Source organism: Corvus kubaryi, unplaced genomic scaffold (genome assembly GCF_017639235.1).
Source record: "Corvus kubaryi isolate FWS band 111438036 unplaced genomic scaffold, C.kubaryi_AGA036_p1.0 37396, whole genome shotgun sequence".
In the NCBI taxonomy this organism is placed as follows: domain Eukaryota; kingdom Metazoa; phylum Chordata; class Aves; order Passeriformes; family Corvidae; genus Corvus; species Corvus kubaryi.
Window position 1 is genome coordinate 6,979,693 of NW_024581135.1, and position 19,881 is coordinate 6,999,573.

A 19,881-nucleotide genomic window follows, 5' to 3' on the forward strand; every position below is an offset into this window, starting at 1 on the left:
CTTGACAAATTCGTGCTCTTGTCATTTAAATGAATGAATCTTTTCAGTGTTTAGATTGCTGGACCTTGGGAAACAGCAGTGAGGAAGGATTGTGAAAATAATGCTCATCTCTCTTAATTTTTTTTTTTTTTTGAGTAAATGAGTGATTTCAATGAAATCCAAATAAGGATGAATCTGCTCACTTGAATCCCTCGTTCACAGCCAATGAACTTCTCTGTGAAACGGAGCTTGCCCTCCTGGGTTGCCATGTATTGATCTAAAACATCTTCCCCGAGCCTTCTCTCTCCTTTTCCTCCTACAGGCAAAAGGTTAGTGTTAGATAATAGTATTAATTTTCCAGACATCTGCACATGTTTTAATAGCCTTTAGAAGGTTTGAAATGGTTTCTGTTTGACCACCACAGGGCTAAAATGCCATTAAGACTTAGACTGTAGCAATACATAACAATCATAGCCCTGTAGTTCAACCTGGCAATAAAAAAGCTAATTTATTTTATCGGAGATTTAAATTAATGTGATGAACTTCTCTCTCAACAGGAGCTGTAACACCACTCTCACTAAAAATACCACGTCCCTGCATATTTTCAAAACCAGATAAAAAACTTGTGACAAATCTTATGTATGTATTGTGGGTGCTATTTTGGAGTGTTCCCATGTGTGTTTGTGTGACCATATAATACTGCTCACTGTTCCTGAGACCATTCTGATTTTTCTGTCATATCTTCATTCTTAGCCTCTTTTCTTCTGTCATCTGGCTCATAGGCTCAGCAAGAAGAAAGTGATTAATAGGGCAGTCTCCACTGTTAGCGTCGGGGTTTGTTTAACAACTTGAGAGCTGGAATTTTCTTCGGGACAAAAATTATTGCTGCTTAGGTAAATTCAGTTGAAAATAGTGTTTAAAACAGACCTATGCATTTAATAAGGATATTTTTGAAAATCTGTGAAAGAAATATTTAGACTTCAGACAGTTATCATTTCCAAGTATATGCCAGAGGAAAGCTTCAGTTTATCCCATTATAAAGTGATAAAGCAGCATCTGATGGCAGCAGCTTCTGTGATAAAATGATCATGGCAGCACTGAGAACGAATCTAATAAGGGAATTGATCTGTAGATTCCAATTCTGGTAGAGCCAACATAGATCAACATAAATGTCAATAAGAAGATCTCACTGAGGTTTGCCTAATTCCTTTAGATTATTTTGGGGCATAGTCAGAAAGTGAATGTGAAAATGGATTTTAAACTGTAGGAATCACAAAGACAACAACTGATGTTATGCTGTGCTACCAGGAATGTCACTGACTGTCATTGTATGAGCAATTTAGCAGCATGTTGAAATTAGTGAGTAGCTTTTAATCATATAAGGATTTATAATGCAGTGACTGTTGCAGAAGTGAGAATTTTCCCTTCTGTTTTTATATTAAAGCATTTCTTAAATACAGTGAGATGATAAAAACCAGCCCACCTTTTTACTGCTGATAGCATGTGTAGGGCATGCCAGAAAAGATTAATGGTATAGCTCTTCCTTGTTGCAGGACTTCAGGATAAAGTTGTTTGCTAGACTCACTCTGACAATGCTGAAGAGTTAAAAACAAAGTGGTTTTGTTTGTGGACAGTGCAACAACAGGACGTGTGAGGATGTGCAGGATGTGCCTTTCACTCTTTGCTGTTGCCATAATCCACAGCACCTACAGGCCCTCATTTAGCACAGTGGAATTGACACACTAAGTAGTATTAGATCAATGGGAAGACATTTAGAAAGATAGAAGACAAAATACAAATATGTACTTAATAAGAGGCTTGACTTCTGCACAACACTGTTCTCACAGCATGGCTGTTTCACCGTACTCCAAGGAGTCTTCCATTTCCAAGCTCGTTGAAAACATTTTTTCATTAATTATTCACGTTCTGAGTAGCTGATTACTGGGTCATTGATGTAAACTGTTGACTTTACGGTAATTACAAACCACAGGGAACTTTATACATGCATTTTCCTAAGAAATTAAATTAGCTCATTTTCATCTTAATGCAATATTTACAGACCCCTACCATAGTGCTATTAAAATGAGAACTTTGGAATCTCAGTGTAAGTCTATCAGTGAAAATACTGATAGGCTTACAAAATGAAAACTGGGATCAGAGGGGATTACTTTGTGTCTTTCAATGTAACTTTTATTTAAAGCAGTTTATAAAAATTAATAAAACTAAGGATTTGAAACAGGAGTAATTTTAGCCTTACATTAATGTTGTCAACTCTCTGAAGAATACAGAAAGATTATGCTATTTGTGTTTATGCATCAAATGCCTGCTTAATAATCCCAATTTATACCTTAGAATATAAGTTTCCAGCCTTTGGAGTTACTTTAGGTCTGATTAATTGAGTTTTGCCATCTCTGGATGGCTCAATAGTAATAGAGAGCTGCAAGCTTGGAAGCTCTGCAGCAGACACAAATGAAACCTTTGTTTTACTTTTTGTGCTGGAGTTGCCTTGTTAGCAGGTTTTTCTGATTTTTTTTAGCACCCTAATCTTCCATACAAATGGTTTAAGTATCGTGCCCTGGTACTTTGTCTTGGATGTTGCCTTAATCTCAGTAAACTCACCCAGGGGATTTGCCAGCAAAACTGACAAACCACTGTTGATTCCAGGGTTGGATTTAAAGTCTAGCATCTTCTGTAAAGGTTTTTTAGAAAATTAGGGCTTGTAGGAGGGAAAAACAACAAAACAGATGGAAAATATCAAATTAGAACTTTCATGGAAGTATTTTTATTAGATTAATGGAAAATTCAAATCCACAAACTTCACTTGAAATTTAAGGACTAGCTGAAAACTTCCTTTTTTTAAAATTTTTTTTAATTTTGTACTCATTTAGCTTATTGAAATGCATTTGAAAGTTAATCCTTTAATATTCGCTTATGTACAACACTTCCTCCTATCACCACTGAGCAATACTGCATGTTTGTGATTGTTTCATGTGTTTTAAAGAGCTAGGGGTAGGATCAATAAAACTCTCCAACTGTTTGCTCAGACCACTGTAAGAGTTATCCTGGGGCTCACCTTTCAGTGGGTTAACCCTTTCCTCCCACCAAAATGAAATACAACCAGCTATGGTGGTGGTGTTCTGTTGTAAGGGCTGTTGAGAGCCCTTGCAGCAGCATAAGGAGCAAGTTGAGTTAATGCCAGGCAAGCCCTAAGACAGAACAGAATTTGAAATGTGAATGTACCTGCTCATACTAAATAACATTGTAAGGTGTAAGGGTGTAAGACTTCTGAGCTGCTTTGCCTGTTCCAGACTGAGCTGTGCAATGTTCCATGCTTTTTTCCAAATATCAAGTGTCCTCACTAACAGCTTGCTCTGTTGGAAATGGTACCTGTAGCACCAGAGAAATTTAAAAAATAGCTTAGTGTGGTGCATTAGCTTTGCAATCAGAAGCTGGATGTTCTTTCCTGCTCAGAGCCAGATTAATAACTTTTAGAGGTCTAAGTGATGAACATCTAATTACGTAAGGGAGGAGTATTTTAAAGAGTCAAAGGGTGTTAGTTTCTCACTCTGGTTTTAGCCCCAACCCTGTAAATGGCTAAACGTGGCCCAACATTAAGAGAAAGAATAACTTTCATAGAACTGTAGAGTGGTTTGTGTTGGAAGGGACCTAAAAGCTCATCTCATTCCAACCTCCCTGCCATGGACACGGATGCCATTCACTAGACCTGGTTTTCATTTACTACAAAGTTCACAGTGGTAGCCATGAAGTTCTGCTTATAGGAAGTGAATAGTAGGAAAGTAGGACATAATTATGAATTTTCTATTAAATATATGGCTTCCAGAGCTGAAAAAAAATGATTATACCTTTGTTTTTGTGATATCAATTATATGCAATAAAGCATCAGGAATTGCTGTATGTGCACAGTGTACAATTGCAAGTACATTTCCTATGTTAGTCATTATTAGAATTAAATAAAATGGAAGCATCTTCTTGCACCTTTCACTTTTGCTTCATATTTGCCCATTTTTTTGTTGACAACCACTTGTTCTGCTCTCTTTAGAAGGCAGAATTTCCATATATCAAAAGCATATATGTTGCAAACTCTTATTTGTCTAAAGGCAAAATTGATTTCTACTTTCGGAGGTTTTATTATTTTTTCCTTAACTATACTTAATTTTCTCCTTAATTCCAGAATATTTAGTGAATGACAAGTTCACACTTTGTATTTTGAACAGTGCATGTTCTACTCTAGGTAACTTTTGGTGGGATAGGTGAGAGGTGTTCTCATTTCCAGCTAAACCTTCCCTCTGAAACGTATCTAAGGGCTACAAAAATCAAAATTCTGTTTAATGAAAGATTATACTTCTACATAAACTAATAATATGTAAATATCTTGCCTAATAATCTCTTTTCCTTCTGTGGCCTGCTGTCTTTATGGTGAAATGGAAATGTAAAGGTTTTCCCCACCAGCCCAATTTCAAAGGCTGGGGTATAGAGGCAAGCAGGCCAGAGTGTGCCTGTTCAGGTTTGTGATGCCCTGAAAAACGGCAGAGACAGGAGAGGGCCACAGACACCAAACAAACATTTACAGCTCTGGCAAGGAGCAGCAGGATGAAAATGTCTCCTTGGTACCTAGAGAGAGAATTTTTTTCCTGTGAATGATGGGCTTTGGCTCGTGTGAGAAAAGCAAAGCCAATTGATTTAATAGCAATTAACTCATCCAATATTGGAGAGCTGTGTACTCTTTGGCATAATTCATTGAAAATTGTTCTGGCAATGCTGCAGACCATTAGATGTTTCAAAAAGGAGATGGGAACTGATAGATATTCTGCAGAGATAGAGGCACGAGGCACAATGGTTAGGGGAGTCTCTGTAATATTGCCTCATGCCAGCAGGTAGTGGCCTTTTTTATCTTCCTAGAAAGTCTTAATAAGAATGCTGCTGGGGGAGGGGGAACTGGCCTGCTGGCTGATGAATTGGTTATCTGCCTCCCAGATAATTGTATTTCCTATTGCGCTTGATATAATAGGTTTCCACCTAAATTATCAATTGCTTTGTTTTTATTTTTCATGTGGGTTACAGGAGTTAATCTTGACATTGAATCACAAAGAGCACGGCCTGTTCTGCATCAATCCCTCGCCTGTTCACAGGTGAGGGAGGAGCTTTGCTGCTGTTGGTCACAGGCATCTGCAGAGAGGCCCCCTCTGTTCTGCCCTGGCCTCTCAGTACCCATTTTCTGGACAATGTGGGTCCAGTCGAACTAAGATGTAACAAACTTTGTAGTCCACACCTGCCCTGTAGTATTCAGGACAGGGTAATTTCCAAGAAAGTTGGCCCAGTCCATGCTGTATTCAGTTCCATATGGATTTTCAGGTCTGCAGTCCAGTGATCCTGATGTTTTCCTGTTTCCAGAGGGACCCAGGCGCTCCCCAGCACCTCTAAGTATTGCTCATTTTCCCCTTATCATTATATAGGGCACCAACAAATGGGGCAGATAACTTGGATTTATAGTTGTAACTCCTCAGTTCCATATTTAAGTATTCATTTAAACTAATGTGATCTCTTCTGTGGAAGTCGTTCTGTGCAGTGGCCTGCCTTTTGTTGCATTGTCTCATGATAGCATCAGCAGTGATTTTAATACTGTACAATTTTCAAGGCAGCAGTAACTCCTTGATCTAGTTATGTGACTGTCATCTGAAAATAACCGTAAAGGACACAGTACATTTTGTGTATCTGAGAAGAAATCAGAATGAAGATACATAGTTAGCACAATCTGTTACTTGATTTTAAATGCATCATTAATGAGTTTTTTTAGCAAATACTAGAGTTTTCCCCATTTTTAAATTAGACAATGGAGAAGGAAAAAGAAAAATAATGAAAGAGAAACATTTTTTTCTTATGCTTTTCTTTTGTAATTGGATGACTTGCTTCAGTACTGTGTGATTATATTTAATTAATGACCTCAAACTTTATTATGCTGTTTGTTAAAGCTAGTCATTGTGCTGGCCACCTCTGTTAGTTTATTTGCATATGTGTGGGGAGGAATATTCCCAGTGTGATGATCTCATTTGATACAGAAATATAATCACATTATACATCTCGAGAACACACTTTCCTTCTTTGTTAATCATTTTAGTCTGCTGATTTGGCTTTGGTACTGCAGTTTTACAGAGTCATTGAGTTTAACAGTGGCAAAGGTAACTCAAACACAGCATGACCCCTGTGCAGCCCAGCCCCTCCGGTCACTGAGCCACTGGGGAGGGACCCCCAGAACCCTGAGCTGTTTCCAGCTGGGCTATGATTGATCACTCGTCAAAAATTGTTTCTGATTCCTGCCTGTTCCAGCTGGGCTGACCTCTGCTCTTATGCCTGACACAGATTCTGTACTCTGTAAGTAACGCTAAATTCCATTGGATGACATTGTAGGGGAATACTTTTTTTCCCTTACTGAAATGTATAAATGTTGCCATTTAAGTAATAAGTATTTTTAAATGCCTTTCTGGAAAAATGGGAAGACAATATTACAACTGTAAAATTCCTTTAGCACTACTTCTAGGATCCTTTTTTTCTGGGAAAATACATTTTCACTTAACAAATGTTCATCCATCTCAGATGTCCCCAGTCGTCATCTCCAATGCACGGGTCTGACTATTGTAACTTCCACTAAAATATCTCAGATGACTGGTATCCCTGGAGAAAGTAACTAATTTGTCTGCAAACCACTTGTTCATAGCACCAGTGACTGTTGGTTCTGAGAACAGAGGAATTCTCTGGTGGCTCAGTGATGCAGTTGGAATTATTGTCAAGAGGAACAAGTGTACAAAGTCAGTAAATCTGTGACTTTGGGCAGGCATTTTACCTGGAGTTTAAATCTTTAACAAGCACCTGACAGTAATACCAATAGTAGAACTTTGAAAGGTGCATGCCGAATAACCAGGCATCACTGATGCTAAAAAACACATAGCCTGGATGTAGTTAATATTTATAATGAAACATATCTTGGATACTGAGTGCTTGCAGCATTTTAATCTATTCAGCAATTTATTGGACAATATATATTTATACAGAGTACTGATCATTGAAAATATTTTTCATAATCTCTCTGCAACAAACTACCTCCTTAATAAACCTAGATGAATGTGTAACTCTTGAGAAATGACTCCCAAATTTATAATAAGTAGTTTTTAAAAATATTTCCTATATTGTGGGGAACAGAAGCCTGAAGCAGAGCATGCAGATAACAGAGGCTGTAGGAATGGCTGCCTGCTTTGTTCTCTAGCAGATTAATTTCTGCAGTGGGTACCCAGAGAGCAGGCTGGGGAGTAGCAGGGTGTAAGAGTTGGTGTGGCTCACATTTCAGAGCCCTGCAAAGAGCTACTGCTACAGTGTGTGGAGGGTTTTCTGGCTAAAGATTCTTGTTCTCTCTTTGGCCAGTCTTTTTGGATGGACAGGGTGATGGGGCACTCACACTGCCTTGACAAATCTCCATGGTTTGCGTCCCTCAGGGTCCCCTGGCAAAGCACCTGGCAGGGTCTGCGCTATTTGTTCCTCCAAGCAGAGGGGGTAAATGTGGTCTCTTAGGTTGCAAGCCTGGAGAATTAATGGGAAAATGAAAAGAGCCTGATCCAAAGTTCTTTTTTCTTGGTTTTTACTTTTTTAGTCCATTTTCATTGATTTCAATGGACCGTGAGTCAGATCCATACTGCCTGTTACACGGTGTGTTGGCCCAGGACTAACAAGACTGCAGATATTTCTTCTTTTGAAGTCATTGGCCAAGGCATTCACATAAATCATGGATTTTATTGAAACTGCAATTAAAACAAATCAGGCTTAATGCAGACTGAAAGCCCTAGAATTAGTGTACAGGTGAACATGGAGGGAAAGGCACAAGCTTAGCCATCCTTCCAAGCAAAACTGAGAGAAGAACTGTTTATATAATCAAACAGCATGTGAATATTAATGCACAAAATCCTCTGAGTCCCCAGTTCCCTGATGCAATTATTTTCTATTCACATTAATTGTTCCTAACAGATGACATTAATGACTTTGAGTTAAAATGTGTGCAGAGGAGGCCTTCAGCAGATCAATGCTGGTTAAAAATAGGGTCACTTTTGCAATCATTCAAGCAAGGTGTAACAGCTCGTAAATAAAACAACATTAACATGTTGATTGATTTATAAATGTTAATTTTGTAGTTCATTTTTATGCTTTTTTCCTGAAACCTGTCAAACTCTATGGATAATGGTGAGACTCATATTCATTTGTTGTTGTTGTGTGTGAAGTAATGATAAGTTGCAAAGCAGTGACTAGAAGAAAAAGTAGAGTTTTTTGGATGACGAATGATCTGTCCTCCAGACAGGAAGTCTTGGACAAAGTAAGCACAAAGAACAACATTTCAAATTAGAACAAATCCTCTTTTACCTCAGGCTCTTCATTACCCTTGAAATTTAACAGCAGAGTTTGGAATTTTAAAAATGCTGATCTGCTGCATATCTGTCAAATGCTTATGCTTTGCTCCTTCCCTTCTGCCCCCCCAGAAACTCCATTCACGCATCTTGGACCTCTCATCTGGGGATTTGCTTTCAGAAGTAGAACGAAACCGAAGCCTGGTGCAAGCTCGAAGTGCTGATGCTCAGATGCACGTGAGTGTTTGTGCTGCCCTTGTACCCCTCATCTGGAACCTCCTCTTCGCCTCTCAAGTCTGGTGTCAGGGAAGAGCCATAAAGCTGATCTCTGAATTGAAACCCTGTTGAGGCAGATAACAATACTTTTGCTTCCTTCTGTTCTCTGAAATTCAATATTGTGTCCTCGGTTGATATAGTGAGCAGATAGTGTCACTGTGTGCAAAAAAAGCATAAATCTTAGCAATGTCCCCGATACACCTTTTTGAGTATTGATTACATCTCAGAATCTCTGAGAAATGGTCAAGGAGCTTTTTATTAAAGCCCATGCCCCGTATTATTCATCCCATTTTTATGATATATTATGTATGAACTTTTAAAAATTCATGGGCTCTGCATTTTTTTTTCAGACGGAGTGAGCTTTGTGCTTATTTGGCAAAATGTTCTCCAGCGTGGCTTTCATGTTTCATTGTCAAAGAGAAAAGTAGCTTAAAAAACAAAAATCACGTACAGGGAAACAAAGAGTACAAGAACAGAACATTGAACCTGCATGTGCCTTTGATCTTGAAGTATAGTAGTGTCAACAAAAATGTAATCTCCCTTGTAATACCTACTTTAATGAAAAGGCATTGTTTCAAAGGTTCACAAAAATGCTAACAACCCTTTGCCTTATATTTAATTAAGCCTTCAGGTTAAGTTGCTCTAATATAGAGTTTTGTGTCTTTAATGGTCTGATTATTTCAATTTTCTCTGATTTCTAGTGAAAATTACATTTTTAAACTGTAATACTACATTCAGGCCTTTTTACTCTAATTTCATTAAAGGTAATGACTAAAGAGTCATGATTACAAAAAATTAAAATTTCACCATGTCAGTTAATAGACCTATATGCAAGTTAAATGTATTTAATTAATGCATCATAAACATGCTATTCAAAGTACTTTCTTGGATAATTTAGAGAATAAAGGCAAATTGCAGGGGAAAACTCCACTCTTAAGTGATCTGAATGCAGTCTAGAAATTGAGTAGATACCCTACTTCATAATCTGGAGTGGCATGATATTTTTTGCACATTTTCTCCTCTCTTAAAGATGATTACAGTAATATACTGTTCTTTAGCCTTGCTTAGATAGCTCCATTTTTCCCCCTGCTGAAACTGTAGGACCAAAAGCCTTTCTCCTCTCCTAGGTGCAAAGGAAACAAAGTGAGAGGATGGAGAGGCTCTCAGACTAGCTGAAGATGACAGGAAGGCCACACTTGTCACTGTGCTTTGATCTCTTTCCTCCTACAGGAGATTCTTAAAGGAGAGGATTTACAGGCATCTGTCCCTTGAATGCTCTGGTGGCTGGGACACAGCCCAGTGTAAGGGGCAGGAATTCCATGAGATGTTTTCCCAATGTCAGAGCCGAAATGCAGAGGAATAGCCAGAACAAGCAGGTGCTGCCATTGGCCTCTGTACAGTCACCCTCACCAGGAGTGACACCACAACAGCTGAGGAAGCTGATGGCAGAGGGGTTCCCCAGGGGTACCACAGTGCCAGAAATAAAGACTAATTTGTCTCAACAAAGCAAGAGAGTCTGCTTCAGAGCCAAAAACACAGGCATCAGCCTGCCTTTGATGCTGAAAGATGTCTTCTTCCCAGAGCCACTGGATTTAAAAGCTGTTCTGTCTGCATCCATTTGACTTCCTAGGAGAACATGTACCAGTAATTCCCAGAGGTGAAATGTGTTCTTGGTGCCTCTGAATGATTTTCCCATTCATAGGTTTTGCCTGTGACAAAGAATAATGATTTGCCCTGTAGTTAGGTTTGTCAAAAGCAGAACATTATGATGTCAGTTGAGCGATGAACATCTGTGCTGATGAACTCCTCAGCAGTAAAAATTCTACTCTCTCCCATTCAGCTGAAAATAGGTTCAACCCCAGTAATAGTAAATGGGAGGAATATGGGGAATAAATGGAAGAAATCAGCAGAAGGCCAAAAAGCATGTCAGTGCATGCAAAGTGCCTACAAACTGAGTGTTGTTCCAGAGATTTCCATGAAGAAGCTGTGTCTATGGCAAACACAGCCTTGATAATTGTTTTATGGATTCAATAACTTTAGATTTCTTGTTTCTTCCTGACTCTAAAGGTAAATTCTCCATTTAAGCAAAATTAATTTGAGGTATATCTACATACAAAAATCAATAAATATTGTTTCAGTTTGCCTTAATGAAATCCAAAGGGAAGTTTTATGCATAGGAGGCACAGAATCATAGATTCCCTTTGGATGGAAAAGCCCTTTATGATTAAGATCATCAAATCCAGCCTTTCACCCACCACTGGGTGGGAAGGTCCCTTAAGATCACTGAGTCCAACCATTAACCCAGCAGTGCCAATCCCGCCACTAAACCATGCCCCCAAGTGCCACATCGACACAGCTTTTAAATCCCTCCAGGGATGGTGACTCAGCCACTTCCCTGCTCCATTGCTTGACAACTCTTTTAGTGAAGGAATTTTTCCTAATATCCAATCTAAACGTCCCCTGGCACAACCTGAGGCTATTTCCTTTTGTCCTATCAGTTTCTGCTTGGGAGAAGAGACTGACCCCCACCTCATTACAACCTCTTTTCATGTAGTCATGTCTGGTGTTCCTGGTAATTAAAAAGATGTCTGATTCTGTAAGGAAACTGAAGAATAGTGCAAGCACTTAACACTAAAGAAGCTCTAATGCTGTTAGGCTCAAGAGTATTAGTTTGAAAACAAATTAAAGGCATCCTAGCTACTCCTACAGAGGTTTAATATTTTACCTAAAGTGCTATCTACTCTTCATTACTCTCTTCCTCAAAGCTGGCACTTAGTCACAGTCAGCTGAAATTGCATTTGGAGAGGGGCGATAACTACACAAGTACTAAAGGCAGCCATAAAGTGTCAATAAATTGCATAAGCAAGAGGCTTCAGCTGTCTGTGAGCGACACGAAGATGGATTGTCCTACGTCAGAGAGTTTCTTCGACAAAGCTTTGAACTAGATAGGAAACCAAAATTAGACTGTAATGGAGAGATTCCATTCTCAGTGGACATTCTGCTCGGGATACTAAATTAATTTACCTTGTCCAGGGTGTGCAGCCTCATCTGTTACATTGTGGGGCTATAATGCAGTTGTCAAGATGTACTTGTATTCTTATAACTTTGTTTTCTGTATCTTACCGGCGCACGCTGCTTATGTATGAAGCATAATTCAAATAGACTCAGAATAATCTTTACCATAAGAAGAGCAGAATGCTAGTTCAAGAGTAAAGAAGAAAACATTGAGGACTGTGGATTTTTTTTCCCCCGACAAATGAAATTGTTAGCAATTTTTAATTTAGTTCTGTGTATTAAATTCACCAGATGCTAAATCTCATAATATGAAGCTGTAACTGGCTTACTTGCCTTTTCTTTGCCATTCTTAATCAAGGGGAAGTTAAATGATTTTCTACCCATAAGGTACCTCTATTTCTTCTCATATTTTAGGAATGCCAGCAGAATGTGAAATCCAGCATACCTGTCTTGAAATGCCAGAGTCAATTAAATATGACAGGTTCTAGCCGCCTGTATCCCCGGAGCAGCTGCAGTAGCAGTGAACTCTCCCTCTCAAGCGCTTGCAGTGAATATTCCAGTGGTTCCTCCTACACTTGGAATGATGGAAAGACAAGTAAAAGGGTAAATCAAATTACTTTTCTACATGTGTTAGTTTAAGTTAATCTGAAAAAAGATTAATCGAAAAGCTGCCTTCAGAAGTTTTTTTACTTTCCTCTCTTTTATGTTGAAAACAATTGTCACTAAACTGTTACCCCCCATTTAATTTTTTTAATGATTCCTTTATCACTCCAGCTTGCTTACAGTGTCCTCACTTGTTCTGACTTTTATTCTGCCTTTCATAGTCCAAACTGCTCTTCTTCTTTATCTTAATCCTTCCATTCATATTGTTCTTCCCACAGGTTTTTAATGCACCACAGCCTTCACACCACTGTGAAATCCTTTATTAAAAAATTATTTGCTAGAAATGGCAAAGAGTGGAATGTAATGCCCTTATGCATCTCCTGTATCTCTTTACCAAAATGGAACACTTTTATTGACAGCACTTTGTGAGTAACAAAAGTGATTTTTATTTTGTTTTGACAGTCATCCGTGAGATGGGATAAAAGAATAAGCATTGGTTCTTCGCTCCCAAGCAACCTCTCAAGCCCTGCAGATGATCTACCTCCAACTCGTATCAAGGAAAACCATATCTTAGAAGGGCTGAAGAAATTACAGAAGCAAAAGATATTTCTTGAACCACCTTCAGTAATATCAAAATGGGGTTACAAAGACTGCATGAACTCCAACGAAGGAATATATTCCCCTGGAATTAAATGTGGCAGCCATAGTGAACAGACCCATTGTAAGCCAATGGAAATGGGAAGTATTTGCATTGAACACAACAAAACTTTCTCTTATGATTCAGATTCACATGATGATGCAGATGATGACTCTTCATCTTTACTGTTGCCACAGGAAGTACCAAGCAAAGACTGCAGGACCTCTTGTAACAAATTAACTCATAGCATTTCTGACAGTCTCTTTGACTGGGATCCTAAAAGGAAACATTTGCCAGAAAGAAGTTCATTTTTTAATTCAAAGGAAAGACCTGAAAAATTGACTAGTTTTGTCAGTGGATTTCAGGCAGAAGTAAAATCATGCACCAGAGCAAAGCTGCCTGAACTACAGTTAGATCAAAGCCATTCTAATATGGGCTGGAAGGACTTTAATTTTCAGCTTTCAGATACTGATGACAATGAAGTCTTGGATGAATTGCATATAGAAAGCAGTGATGAGAAAAGTCCATCAGATTTATTATCAACTCCCTTTCCTGAGAGGTACGCAAAGACCTCTGACTTGCTCAAAGTCACGGAGAATTCTCAGTTTGTATCTACTGACAAAGAAGAGACCCAGATACCTGTTCACTCAGACATTAGGCCGAAGACATGTAATTTCATTAAACAACAAAAGGTTATAAAAAAGACCTCTTCTGAAGAGTGCATTACAGTAATATATGATGCTAAGGATGGTGAGCCAATTGAATTCAGCTCACATCAAACTGGAGTTGTCACTGTAACAAGAAATGAGATTTCAATCAACCAGCCACAGACTACGTCCAGTGCAGAATACACTGAACTTATACCTCAGGGAAGAACTGATTTGCAGCCAGGACCCAATGCTAGAAACTACACTGCTTTAGAAAGGCAGGAAGATGAAACTGGGAAAAATACTCTTGAAGATAATACAGGGAATAAAAATGCAGTTGTCCCCTTGACCTGCAGTGAATCTTCACGCTGTGGAAGAGTGACACAGCAAAATACTTCACGACAAAAACTAGTGAAGCCAGTGTATGATGCATCATGCAAGGTCAATTCAAGCTCCACTGTGCATGCAGGAATCAATCAAAAGCCAAATGTAACTAAAATACCCAGCAGAGGTAAATTTTCTCCCCAAAAAACTGTGATGACTGAGAGTGGGGAGGCACCTGTAGCTCTACCAGTGGGCCCCACAGCCCTTGAGAAATCACCTGCTCTGCCACCTGTAAAGCTTTCAAGATTCAAAAAGGCCCAAAGCCCACCTCATCATTTTGACTCTAAAGTCGACTTTCAGGTTCCAAAGCCCCCTGCCCACCCCCTGCCCGACTTGAAACGTCCAGGCAGAGGAGATGGGTCAAAGTATCCAAAGAGTCAGAGTCTAGCATCACCACTGTTGCCTCAGCACCTTATAGAGCCCAGTAGCTATGGGGAACCTCCAACCAGAGACTTTCATTGTGATTTAGCTGCTGTAGAAGCCCGGTCTCCATCCCCACCCCTTCCTCCAGGCAGGTCAACATCCTTGTTGATTCGGCCTAATTATGCTAATTCTCCACCTCTAGCAGTAAAGTTAGGAGGAGCTCATCCCACTGAAACAGCAAAAAATATACTGAAATCATCTCCATTAAAAGGAACTGTGAACTCTGGCTTTCATAATCAATCTAGTCATGAAATGCAAGCAAAAAATGTATCTTCTGGGGCCAAAATTGAATTATCTTACCTTCAAGAAAATGCAGAAGGAATTATGCAAAATAAATGCACATCTCAGCAATCCCACAGTGCGTGCCAAGGACTTTCCAAAGTTTCCACAAAGCAAGTCTGCCCAAAAAACCCTAATCAGCTGGGTCTCCACAGAAATCGTGAATCTTCCAGCACAGATTTTCAAACAGCCAGGTCCTTCTCGCTAGGTTGTCCGTCATTGGAAACAACTTCTTCACAAGACACATATTCCAACAAAAACAATATTTCCAGTGACAGTGGTGTGGATCAGCTACAAAAGATGCCAAATATTCTCCCCACAACTCCTCAATGTCACACAACAAGCACAAGTGAGCCTTTGCTATCTCAGGTAAACAATTTCCCCTCAACACTGTTTCATGCCGGTGATGCTGCACATGCTACTCAAAACTCTAATGAGAGAGGAATGAAAACCCGTCTCCCTGTGGGACTGAAATTATTTGTCAAATCTCCCCAGCTTCTCTGCAAGAGCTCTACTGTACCAGGGAAGCAGGAAAAAGACAGTATAAATGCAGCCTCCAAAAGTCATGTGAGTTCCAGTAAGTACAAGCAAAGTGAGTCTGTGTGTGTAACCACCAAAGGTGCAACGGATGCGGAATTAAAGGACTCCAAGTCTGATACTGAAGTAAAAAATAATTGTGCTGTGGGACTTAGTATGGATACAGCATCCGCTCATTCACATGAAAACTGCAGCGTGGTGGTAGACAGAGGAGATGGATTAGAAAACAAATTAGTTAAGAGGTCTGTTTCTTCTGGCAACAAGTCACACTTGAAGCCAGCTCTGGGCATGAACGGAGCGAAAGCTCGTAGTCAGAGTTTCAGCATTCACACAGGGGAGAAGCCATCTGCCCCTGTGACAGAAGGTCCTGGGAAAGTACGGACTCAGATTATTACAAACACTTCTGACAGAGGGAATTCTCTAACAAGGCAGAACTCAGCCATGGAAGGGCTTCAAAGCAAGGCTATTTCTGGGTCAGCAGTGACACCAGAGACTCTTTTATATACTACTAAACCCACAGAAAATTCTTATGCTAGACAAGGCTCTCTTGGAAATATGACTAGTTGCAATAGCCAGCATGGAAGCCCAAGCAAACTGCCCTTCAGATCATCTCAAAAAGTAGACCAGTTTCACCATGCTTCAAAATGTGATGGAAACAAACCCTTTTCTCAGAAAGATGCACGCAGTCTATCTGTGCAGAGTGAGAAAAGCACTGAAAGCTTTAAGCACGAAGCTCAAGGTAAAAAAAATGTTCTGTCAGCAGAATTGGAGTTAGAAGCCTCAGCTACTGTATCTTCCCAACAAATTTTGTCCTTCCAAAGCTTTGATGGAGTAAAGTGTCCTCATAAACTGGAAGCAACAAAGTCACGAAGGCAGCAAATGTCTTTAAAATTAGCAGAAACCTCTGAGAAGGTTAATGATCTTTTGAGTTCACCATCTCTGCAACCTACAATAGAGGAGAAAGTCATGTTATGCATTCAAGAAAATGTGCAAAAGGGTCAGGGACAAACCAAATCCCCCACTGTGGAGACTAAACAAAAGACTGGACCTTCTATAGCCAGTTGGTTTGGCTTCCGAAAGAGTAAGCTCCCAGCACTGAGTAGCAGGAAAACCGATGTTCCTAAAACTAAAGTGGAAAAAAAGGATGCAAAAGTTTCAGGATTTGGAATTAAGCAGGCAAAATTAGAGAGAAGAAAAGAAAAAAAGAAAACTGAACAACACTGTGAAATAGAAAATGAAATTAATAGGAAAACAGACAATGGTGATGTTTTAGCCATGGAGAGCAAATTTATGAAGACTTCCCAAGACCCTCCTGGTGAGATTGAGTGTGAACAAGTCAGAGGTTCCACCACAGCTGCCTACTCACCAAAAGACAGTTTTATGAGAGAGCTTTTAAACAGGTAAAACTCCAGAACACAATTTGGGATGTGTTGATGTCCATGTAGCTTTACAGATGTCCAGATGCAAAGTTCAATGTATGTTCCTTTTGTGCTAAGAATGCACAGTAGCAAACAGTAGGTGCACAGCTGGGACTTTAATCTCTACAGGAAAAAAAAAAATTAACAATGAGATGATAATTTTGTTCATGTTACTTTGTTAACCAAACCATTGGTCTTTGAAATTAAAGATAGGCGAATTACATCCAAGCTGATAATTCAAATTATTCCAGAAATCAAGAATCTAGGCAGATGGTGTGTAAAGATAGAGGGTAATTAGGTACATGTTTTAATGTATTCCATCTTCCTGTACTGTAACCAGAAAATACATATTTGGTAACCTGTCAGAATTAATTAAATTTCTAGCTATCACAACCTTTGGTCACAGAAGAACTTAGCAACTGGTATATTGTGTTTTCACGTTTGTCCCACAACAGTCCCAAATATAATAGAAATCATTATATGTGAAAGGCTAAATTGATATACTACCTGAAATTGCAAGTGACAGGTTTGATCAAGGCTAGTTAGAAACATTTATCACTCAAAGGTCTAGAGACAGAAAGATACAGAGAGGTTACTTTAAACATTAAAGGAATGGGAAAGTAGAGTGATTGAAGAAGGGCAATGCAATTTATCAGAGGAATCACTCTCTACCTGCAGAGTTGATAAGAAAGCAGCTCAGCAGACAGAAAGTGGATCAAATAATGTTTCCTACAGGAGTGTGTCGAAGGGCAGCTCCCAGGGCTCCTCTCTTCATGGCAACTCTATCAGCTCTCAAGGAAACCACAAGAAAAACAGCAACACAAAAGCTGATATGGAAATGCAGAATCAGACCCTGGTAAGTGCTTCAGTACACGAAAACATTATTACCTTCTTTTTAACTTCCAGATGTGTTTCTTATTGTCATTGCAGGCAAACAGGATAATAACTGTTTATATATAAGATAGAAAGATTTTGTGTAGCTAGAGGATTGCGAATTAATACAGAAGTTGGCAGCTTGACTATAGGCCACATTATACAGAGAGTCATGAAGATCCTACTGCTTTTGCTGGCAATTCAAGTCCAGTGAAGATACATGCACAATGATGCTATAATCATACTGTAGTAGAGTGAAATAATAGGACCATTATTTTTTAATTTTTTTTCCCCCTTTCCCTGAAAATTGCATGCCAGTATTGAACATTCCTCTGAACATTATAGAAGTCATTAAGCCAAAAAGTGCATAGCTGATGTGGAAAACACAAAGTATTTCACCACATTTGGGAATATTTGTCACTCAAGAAGGAATGTTCAAAAGCAAAAACATACATTGGACCTGCATCTCTCTTTGTGCCATTAAAAATCTCCCTGTTAATGCCCTGTAGTTAGTTTTATTCTTCAATAAGGTACTAACTGTACCTGATCATTTAATTAACCCAGAGAGGAGGAATGTTGCAATGTAGAAGAAAAATCATCTTATTTTCTGTTAGCTGCTAGATTCTGGTTCTGGACTAACTTTACTGCATTGAGAAGCGTTCACACAGAGTCTAGGATTGTAACCTAAAGTCAGGCTGAAGGGGTGCCCTTCCTGGTGAAGCTTCTTTTAATTTACCTCAGAATTTAATGAGCAGTGTCTTGCCTTTAAAAAGCAAGGGCCTATCCTATGATGATTTAAAGTCCAGCACGAGGAGAACAGAGATGCTTTAGCCCTATAGGATTTTTTACCTCATTCCTGAGATAGCTGTCCTGTCCACATTATCATGATGATTATTAGCCATAACCACAATTTTAACAGTCTGGAAACTTGTGCCAAATATAATGCTTACTGTGAAGCTGTTGCTTTTGTTGTTCTGATAGAACCAAGTTACTGAAGTGCAGCACATACAAATATTTCATCTGAGGGAATCTGAAATACAAATTCTCTGGGAGCATTGCAAAAAGCTTCATAATGGGAGCTGAAAAAGCTCAGCTTAGGGATGATGTTTAGGATGCTTGAAGTCAAGGCATTCCATACATGTTTCAAATTCAGGCAAATTTTTCTTTTTTTCTTTTTTTTTTTACTTTAATACAGATGTCTTTCCTGGAAACATCTGCAAGGTCATTTTTTAAAAACTTACAGGGAACATATGCAAAGTGAATGTGTTTGAAAACTTTCCTCCTGACTCCTCTGGTATCATCTCTTCTTTGAAAATGTAGATGTCTCCTGCATTATAAAACCACAAATTATAAGCATATCTAAGGCTGTCCTTGTAGTGTCACGGAAAGGAAAGAGAGAGAATGAAAGTCTGGAAATGTGCAATATGCAGGAAATTCAATCCAACTGATCTAGAACTTAGATAGCAAAGCAGAGCCCCTTATCAGAGCCACTCAGTTTAACTATGCCCCATTTAATATGGTCCTGACAGCTTAGGGTATATCTTCACTGTACAGAAGTACAAAAAACTCTACACACTGCTTCTACAGTTTCTTTCTAACTTATTATTTTCTAATGCTGCAATAATTTGCTGTGCTTTTTGTCTGTCATTTTGTGAAGTCTTTCTAAATGCTGCAATAATAGCGTTTTAAGTATATCTTCGAGAAACACACTTCATTTTATGAGGGAACTACAAAGATTGTCCTTAATGTATGTAAATAATGGAGATATGCTAATTATACTATTTAGTTTTTAAGGACATGTTAGTCATGGTGAAAAGGCATTACTTCTGCTACACCATACATGCTTTTGTTAGCACGGAAACAGAGTATTTTATATTGTTTTTGAAGATTAAGTTACATTTATATGTTTCACTTTTTGAGTTTCATATTGTGTTTACTGTGGCACTTAATTCGAAAGAAATATCTAGTGCCAAAAGACTGAGGACATCTAGAATAATGAGATTTAAAATGTGCTTATGGTTATTAATGCTAACTTATGAAAGAGATATACCTTGAGATTCCTCAATATGTGATATTTCATCTTGTCCTCCAAACTTCTAAAAGAAAAACAATGCAAAGTCTTTAAATTCAAAGTTCATGAATTTTATTACTATCATTTCCAGTTATTCTTTGGTGTCTGCTTACTTTGAAGCAAATTGCAAAGGGCTGGGAGATAGCTGTGACTGAAAACAGTCACATGCAGTAGAGCGACCTGTTGTGCATTTTTTTTCTCATAAAAAGACAAAATTATAGCTTTTGGAGAAAACAGCATAAATCTTTTGAAAAACCCTAAACCAGGAAGATTTCTTTTCTTTTCTGAACAATGCAAAGTGCACTCAGTCTTACGGTTCAGTGCAGAAGCTGCT

The 19,881-nt window shown here is 38.8% G+C and overlaps 1 protein-coding gene across 11 annotated transcripts in view; it reads left to right on the forward strand.

Annotated features, from left to right (window-relative positions):
• NCKAP5 (NCK associated protein 5) overlaps positions 1 to 19,881 on the forward strand; it is a 380,196-nt gene that overhangs the window by 307,592 nt on the left and 52,723 nt on the right. For 10 of the 11 annotated variants that reach the window (XR_006018146.1, XM_042040728.1, XM_042040726.1 and 7 more), the window contains 4 exons: positions 8,517 to 8,621; positions 12,090 to 12,278; positions 12,741 to 16,585; positions 17,282 to 17,459. Coding sequence is in view for 10 of the 11 variants with exons in the window: in XM_042040728.1 (XP_041896662.1) it covers positions 8,517 to 8,621; positions 12,090 to 12,278; positions 12,741 to 16,585; positions 17,282 to 17,459 (4,317 nt within the window). In the remaining variant the exon portion in view is untranslated. The remainder of the gene's footprint in view (positions 1 to 8,516; positions 8,622 to 12,089; positions 12,279 to 12,740; positions 16,586 to 17,281; positions 17,460 to 19,881) is intronic. The other variant, XM_042040731.1, reaches the window with a different exon arrangement.